The 8,626-nt window shown below is 39.0% G+C and overlaps 1 protein-coding gene across 2 annotated transcripts in view; it reads right to left on the minus strand.

Moving 5' to 3' along the window:
- Positions 1-8,626, minus strand: part of rock2a (rho-associated, coiled-coil containing protein kinase 2a) — a 218,753-nt gene that overhangs the window by 86,650 nt on the left and 123,477 nt on the right. For both annotated transcript variants that reach the window (XM_048596539.1, XM_048596540.1), the window contains exon 8: positions 3,861-3,952. In XM_048596539.1, coding sequence (XP_048452496.1) covers positions 3,861-3,952 — 92 coding nt within the window. The remainder of the gene's footprint in view (positions 1-3,860; positions 3,953-8,626) is intronic.

Raw genomic sequence — 8,626 nt, forward strand, 5'->3', positions numbered from 1 at the left:
CTGTTTTCTCCTCCACAGATGCTGCCAGACCTGCTGATTTTCTTTTTATTAATTCATGGGATGTGGGCATCATTGGCTAGGCCAACTTGTATTGCTTATCCCCAGCTATCCTCAAGAAGGTGAATTGTCTTCCTGAACCACTAAAGTCTATGTGGAACATTAGGGAGAGAGTTCCAGGGTTTTGATGCAGTGGCACTATATGGCATTATATTTCCAAGTCATGTGAATGGCTGGAAGGAAACTTACAGGTAGTGGTGTTTCCTTCTTTCTGCCAGATTTCTGCTCCCAGATGTTGGTGGTCTTAGGTTTAAAACATGCTGCCGCAAGAGCCTTAGTGAGCATCTATAGTGCAACTAGTAGTAGCTGCTAGCACTGAGCAGGACAGTGGAGCAACTGAGTGTTTGTGGATGTAGTACCAATCAAATGGGCTGCTTTTGTTGATGTCAAGCTCCTCGAGTGTTGTTGAAGCTGCACTCGGCCAGGCAAGTGGGGAGGATTCTATCACTCTCCTAGCCTGTACACTGTAGATAGTGGGCAGGCTTTTGGAAGTCAGGAGATGAGTTACTCACTTCCTCGCCTCCTTCCTGCTATTATAGCCATAGTATTTATGTGGCTAGTCCAGTTCAGCTTATGATCAATGGTAACACCCATGGTTTATTTTATTATGTTTCCACTGCCAGCATGTCTGTGTCAAGAAGGAATGGGTGACTAACAAAAAGTGATAGAAATAGGAAGTGTGCCACTTTTTCCTCATTATTATTGAATGAATTGTTGAGGGCCGGCTCAAAAATAATTGTGGATGCTCTTTTAATACCTGGAAAAATAATGCAAAATATCAGAAAAACATAGCATTTTCATTTAGTGTCCTAACGCTTGCCCTACACATTAAGGTGGCTACAGCCAAACCCCACACCAATATTCAGACAGCTCTAACAATCTAGCTCTATACAGACACTAAACAGATACTGAAGAATTTGATTGAGGTCAGATGATTAAAACACACCTAATGGAATATTAAAACAACTTACAAGAAAGCATTTACAAGAATTTATTATTCTCGATTTCATAAAATGTAAGCAAATACTATTTTTCTAAGTCTTCTCTCAGGTTCCCCTTTAATGATTCAGCATTCACTTCTAGTCTCATAATTAGTTTCTAGTGTGCATGGAATAAATAAAAAATGTTGTTTAAGTACTGCACCTTAAGATTTCATGCAGATTGAAATACAACAAAAGCATTAACAGGTACTTCTTTCACCTTCATTACTTTACAAACTGTTAAGATTTTCAGACTTTGGCACCAAACAAAATATCATTTTGTTTTTATTGTGGCATAAATAATATAGCAGTGAGCAGCTTCTGCTGAAAGTGTTTAATGATAAATAAAAGCAACTGTGGCTTGTGCATGTGAACTTTTCATATTTCAGATCATTTTTCCCTTCATGTGTAATCAATCCAAGAATATCACTATAGGAATCATCTTGGCAAGGCTTCACAAGAGGCAATGGGAAATGCAACTTTCAAAAAGACTGGAAGCTTCTTTGTACTGAAATTCATTCTACGGGTGTTGAACCATCCAGATCAGCAGCTAGTAATGTGACTTCCAAAAGTCCTGCACATCTGGAACAGTTCTCAAGTGGATCTGAAGTTGGAACCATCGGTGCTAAATGTGAACATGTTCTAGAATTTGTGAGCATTCACTCTTTGCAGTTAATTAAGGGACACTTAAGCCAGTTAAATTTGTTTTCCTTTCAAGATTGATTAGAATTCTCTGACATGGACTCGTTTTTCTGTACTAACTTTGAAGCAACATGGATATTGTTGATTAGCAGTTTCCTTTCATGGCGCAATATCTCCAATTCGGAAATTGTACATCCCTAGACCTTTCCTTTTGGTCAAGTGAATTATGATTTGAAAATGCTTATCCATCAATTATTACAGTTTGAACCACTGCAACATTTTCCATACCAACTAGACCTGATGTAAAGCAAACTGCTTGTATTGTGGATCCAAGTCTATCTTTTTTGAACAAGCCTATTTGCATAAGTAATTGAAATTACTTTCAGTCAGAAATCCATCTTTCATTTACCATTGTTAACTGTCAAACTCTATTCGTACTAATGCTGCAACAAACAGAACCTACTTCATGCTACATCCAAGTCAATTACATCCCGTGTAAATTTACAATGGATAAATACAAGATTCTCTTTGTTTTCTGACCTAAATATCAGCTAACATATTGTCAAGAGCTGTTACTCACAACCAAACAAATAAGAACCATATTTTAACAAGCACCCCATCATAAGCACCTTTCAAGTGGTACTCATATTCGAAGTTTTGAAGTTTGTGCAGAATTAATCAATATGCCCATGGGCTTTTAAATATCCATACAGAAAAAATTAAAAGTGCTCGATTCAATGGATTTTGAATTTTTTGTGCTAACCTTTGCAATATGTACACCTTCACACTGAACAAAGTAGCAAGTTAGTGCTGACAATGTTGCATTACAAAAACTTACCTACTGCCTTAGCTTAATTTCCTTGCTGCCTCTCAGTTTAAGAGAAAGCATTGAATTGCATATTAAAAGTTTTTAAATGCTAGGCCTGTGAACGATCAATATAATTCTTAGCTAATTTACCATTAGGACAAATTTATTATATAAAAGTTTGTGTAATTTTTTATAAAAATGTTTTTTTTTTCAAAAAAATCTGACTCTACTTCACAAACACAAACTGCAAGTGCTGAATATCTAAAATACAAGCAAAAATGTTGGACGCACTGAAGTGGTCTGGCTGGATCAATAGAGATCACAGCATTGATCATCACGACTTATTCCAAGATGCTTCCAAACTCGAGTGTTTCCAGTTTTTATTTTACTTCTTCCAAATTTACACTATATTGAAGTAGTTTATCTTAATTTACTACTGAAACAAAATTTATAAATAAACCTGCAGCGCTGAGTAGATTTCAAATTATTTTACTTAAGAGCATAATATGGCGAGCACTCTCATGTCATACAATATATGCATGTGTCTTCATTAGTGCTGTAATCTTAGAACTACAGACTAATACATAATTGTGATCAGTTTTCTGGTGAATTTGCTGAAATGAAAAGAACATTTCTTACAATTAGGTAAATATTGTCAAACAATATCACATTCAAAAGCAATCTGGAAATAACAAATGGCAATTCTGAATACCAGTATCATGTCATTAATGCAATATCCAAAGAACCAAATGTATGCTTCTTCAACCGACCGATCTCTGGGGAATGCGCAATTTCAAACGAGAAGTATAGTTTATGATAATGATTATGATGCAGAATGTACAAACTGCAATTTTCAATCAGAATTGAAGCAAAATGAAATTAAAGTTTGGACCTTCGAAACATGATCCAAATACCTATGAGATTTATGTAATATACCCAAAGGTCCACAAAATCATCTACTTGCTTCATTAGTTTTCTAGATATTTCTTTATCTGTCTTCTTATTATCATGATATTTCTGTTACCGTATAAAATTGTATTCTCTACAAAATTACTATATTCCGTCAGATACTCCATGCTGCCATTCAGAAATTAGAAACACGATTGTTTGTAAACATCTCCATGTTTAAAGAGATCTTTAGTACACAAAAAATTGAAAAGCACTGCAATAATTTGATAGTTTTTTTTTGAAAAAACTGTTACCTTAGTTGATGGATGCATTGCTTAGAAACGCACTAAATTTCTATCAAAGGCTTTCATAGAGGAAAGTATGAAAACCCTGGTTTGACTATCTTGCTCAGTTACATTGTTGCCATTTACATATCAAATACATCATGAACACAGACTTGATCATAAACACCATAATGGACTCACCATCACGTATGTTGTCCCATGTCCACTGATCGTTTTTGAAGAAAGGATGACGTTTGATTTCTTCCACTCCATTTCTTCCTAACCGCACCTCCCTGAACATTGAAATAAATTCGGAGTACTGAGATATAGCAACCTAAATCAAGTCGTTCTTGCCATTCAATAAAAAAGTCCTCTTTGGTGAATGTTTTTCTTCACTTTTTGGTCCGTGCTAAATCTTTCTGCTTTTTGATTAAGTATCAACATGGCTGTAATGCTGCATTCTGCCACGTGTGGAATAGACCCATTTAAACACTAAAAACCTTATTGGGGGAGGGGGACTCAGAACACAGCCAACAAAACAGCTACCAGAACTTCAGGTGGTGCCAAACTATTGCAATATCTTGGATTACCTTCAACTGTGACTAAGATATTTAAACTGAGAATTAATGTAGCTAATCAAAAAAGTTCCAGTCATACAAGATTAGCTATTATTACAAAAAAAGGTGCATTCCTTTTTAATATGTAGAAGTACAGCAGGATCAGCTGGAATTTATTCAGGCTCATGGGATTAAATTCTGAATTGCCATCTTGTCGCTGTAACGTGAGCAGCTGTTTCAAATATTTCCAGTTCTAACTTCAGTATAAACAGGAAATTATCCGCACGTGGTAAAAGTGCTCCTGAATATTTTTTAAAATCAATATCTGAATTGAACATTCTCTCATTTCCTTTCCCCTTTTTAAATATTAAGACTGTTTTCATTCATGCAAACTATTTTGAAGTTTGACATTTCCAAATTAACTGTTTAACAAGTTATCTCTTTAATATTATTAACAATCATATTCAATAAACAGTAATTTTGTAATAACTTAACAAGTATGGTTATCACACAGCAAATTGCTGTACCATATAAAAATATTTATGTTTTCCTCACTGCTTTGAAGTAATATGAGTAATACTTTGTCCAAGTAACTGTTTTCAATGTAAGCTCACATACAAGATAGCAAAGTAACCAAAGGGGGAACACATACTACAGTTCAAAATATCTTATTCTTGTCTAATATGCATACATGAATATTTAAATATGAATTTTTACTCATTCATGGGTCATGGACATCGCTGGCTAGGCCAGCATTTACTGCCAATCCCTAACTGTCTAGAGGCCAATTAAGAATTGACCTCATTGCTGTGGGTCTGCAGTCACATGTCGGCCAGACCAAGGAAGGATGACAGATTTCCTGCCCTAAAGGACATCAGTGAGCCAGATGGTTTTTCAGGTGGGTTCTTCTGACAATTGACAATGGTGTCATGATCATCATTAGACTCTTAATTCCAGATTTTTTTCTTGAATTCAAATTCCTGCCGTGGCAGGAGTCGAACCTGGATCCCCAGAATATATAACATGAATTCTGGACTCTCTGGATGAATAGTCTAACGATAATACCACTAGGCCACTGCTTCCCCGAACGAATGGACAATATTTGAGAAGATTTGTAGCTCGGGTTGTCAATGAGGTTGTAGACACGCTAGCCAAGCTGGTGGTTTCGGTTGCAAACATTTTGTCACCCTTCTAGGTAACATCATCAGTGCACCTCTGGTGAAGCTTCAGTGTTCTGTCCCACTATAATTATTTATATGTCTTGGTTTGCTGTGGCGATTGGTATTGCTTCCGTTTTTGTTTCTCAGTGGTTTGTACACAGGGTCTAATTCAGAGTGTTTGTTGATGGAGTTCCGGTTGGAATACCAGGCCTCCAGGAATTCCCTGGCCTGTCTCTGTTTGGCTTGTGCGATTATCGATGTGTTGTCCGTGTGTGGTGAGACAAGTGAGAACAGACTACCAAAAAATGAAGCCAAAGGGAGCCAAAACACACTGATTCTACAGACTCTCCAAGGTACTCAAACAGGGGGTCCCCCTCAGACCCATTGTCTCATTGCCAGGTACATCAACATACAGACTTGCCAAAGAACTACAACAGAAATTAAAATGCTTAGTGGACAACACTACCCACTCCATCCACTCATCCCAAGAATTCCTCATCATCATCACGGACACCAGGATAGATGAAACAAGATGATGATATCCTTTGATGTAACAGCACTATTTACATCGATAAACATCAACCTAGTCAAAGAAACAATTGCCACATTGCTCGATGGATCAAGTAAGCAGAAAACCCTGGACACCAATATCATCAATAAGGACACAACCATGAAACTACCAGATTTGTGCCTCACAACCCACTTCACCTTCAATGACAACATATACAAACAAATCAACAGGACACCAATGAGATCCCCAATATCAGGACTGATGGCAGAAGCAGTAATGCTAAGGTTACAAAGGACAGCACTCCGCACTATACAACCCAAACTTTGGGTCCGATATGTGGATGACACCTCTGCGATTACTAAATGCATTAGACTGGAAGAAACCCACTGACACATAAACAACATCCTCACTGGGATAAAATTCATGGAAGAAAAGGAGAACAACCAACAACCCTTCCTGGGCATAACGGTAGAACGCAAAAACAATGGGGATCTCCAGACTAGCGTATATAGAAAGACCACATGTACTGACCAGATACTCAATTACACCAGGAACCACCCCAACGCCCACAAATGGAGCTGCATCAGGACACTATTTAAACAAACCACAACACATTTCCACAACCTGGAATTACTCAAAGCAGAACAGGAACACTTGAAGTCTTCAAAAGAAATATCCAAAAAGCACAATCCGTCATTACATCCGAGACAGACCACAACAGGAAGACACAACACAACATGAATCACTAATCACGCAACAATACATCAAGGTCATCTCCGAGATGACCACAAAACTACTCAGACCCCTAGGTATCAGAGTAGCCCATAAACCGACAACCACCCTACAACAGCTACTGACGAACGTAAAGAATCCCATACCCAAAAACTGGAGTAATATACAAAATACCATACAAGGACTACGAGAACACTACATAGGCCAAACTGGAAGAAAACTGACAATACGGATACATGAACACCAACTAGCCACCAAGAGATACGACCAATTTCCGCTTGTCTCACTACACATGGACAACGAGGGACACAAATCTGACTGGGACAACACGTCAATAATCGCACAAGCCAAACAGAGACAGGCCAGGGAATTCCTGGAGGCCTGGTATTTCAACTGGAACCCCTTCAACAAGCATATTGAATTAGACCCTGTGTACAAACCACTGAGAAACAAAACCAGAAGCAATACCAATCAGCCCAGCAAACCGAGGCATATAAACAACAAGCGGGACAGAACACCGACGCTTCACCAGAGGCGCACCGATGATGTTACCTAGCAGGGTGACAAAATGTTTGCAACCAAACCCACTGGCCCGGTGAATATGCCTACAACCTGAATGGACAATAATTAATGGCAGAATTCCCAGATAAGTTTTCTCTCCCCAAGCTGAAATTACAGTGCCCTTTTGTCAAGTCAGACTGAGACCCACTGACTCATAACAGGATAGTAATAAAACCAGATACGCATGATACAGTAAGACAACACGCAGAGATTTTACTCAGAGGGAAATTTGTTGTCATTTCATAATGTTAATGCTAACAACCCAAAAGAGGGCATCACCTTGGTCTGTTAAACAGTTTCCCCATGCCCTCAACAAACAGCTGGCGGAAGTGCAAGCTGATACAGGGATTTCACGCTATTGATCAATAACAGGAACAATTGAGTATCTTGTTAACCAATGAAATTTAAAGGCTGAAAAAATGAGCAGTGTTTAGAAAGGTGTGAATTCAAGTCAAAACAAATACAGAAAGAGAATAAGGAGAAGGAAAGAAATAGAACAGGAACAAATGGAAGTATTCAGCATATTCCTATCTTTGCAGAGAACAAGCAGCAAAGGTTCAATCAGCCCTGAAAAATGTGGCCTTGGGGGCCTACAACCCAATGGTCTCAACGTGGACTTGACTAGCTTCAAAATCACCCCACTCCCGGTCTCATCCCATGACCAACCCTCCCCCACATCCCCACCTCCTTGACCTGTCCCGTCTACTCTCCCACCTATCCGCTCCTCCCACCTCAGACCAATCCCCACCACTGCCTACCTGTACTCACCTATCACCATTCCACCTACCTTCCCCAGCCGCACCCCTCCTCCTTCTATTTATTTCACAGCCCCTTTCGCCCTCCCCCGTTTCTGAAGAAGGGTCCTGACCCGAAAAGTCAGCTTTCCTGCTCCTCTGATGCTGCCTGGCCTGCTGTGTTCCTCCAGCTCCACACTGTGTTATCTCAGACTCCAGCATCGGCAATTCTTACTGTCTCTGGAAAATGTGGCAGATCTTGAAACAGGTTTTAAACAAATAGAAACAGTTGGGATGGCATGTTGCAGCTGCACAGCACATTGGTGAGGCTACTTTTAGATTACCATGTACAATTTTTGTCTCCCTTCGATATGAAGGATATTGTTAAACTTGAGAGGATGCAGAAAAAATTTACAAGGATGTTGCCATGCCTGGACAGTTTGATTTAAAGGAAGAGGCTGAATAGATTGGGGCTTTTTTCCTAGAGCATCGGAGGCTGAGGTGTGACCTTATAGAGGTTTAAGAAATCATGAGGAGCGTGGATAAGGTGAATATCCAAAGCCGTTTTCCTAGGGTAGGGGAGTCCAGAACTAAAGGGCATAGGTTTAAGATGAGAGGGCAAAGATTTAAAAAGGATCTAAGGAGTATTTATTTTTACACAGAGGGTGGTGCCTGTTTAGAATGAGCTGCCATAGGAAGTGGTAGAGGCAGA

This window comes from Rhincodon typus, chromosome 5, assembly GCF_021869965.1.
Source record: "Rhincodon typus isolate 14 chromosome 5, sRhiTyp1.1, whole genome shotgun sequence".
In the NCBI taxonomy this organism is placed as follows: domain Eukaryota; kingdom Metazoa; phylum Chordata; class Chondrichthyes; order Orectolobiformes; family Rhincodontidae; genus Rhincodon; species Rhincodon typus.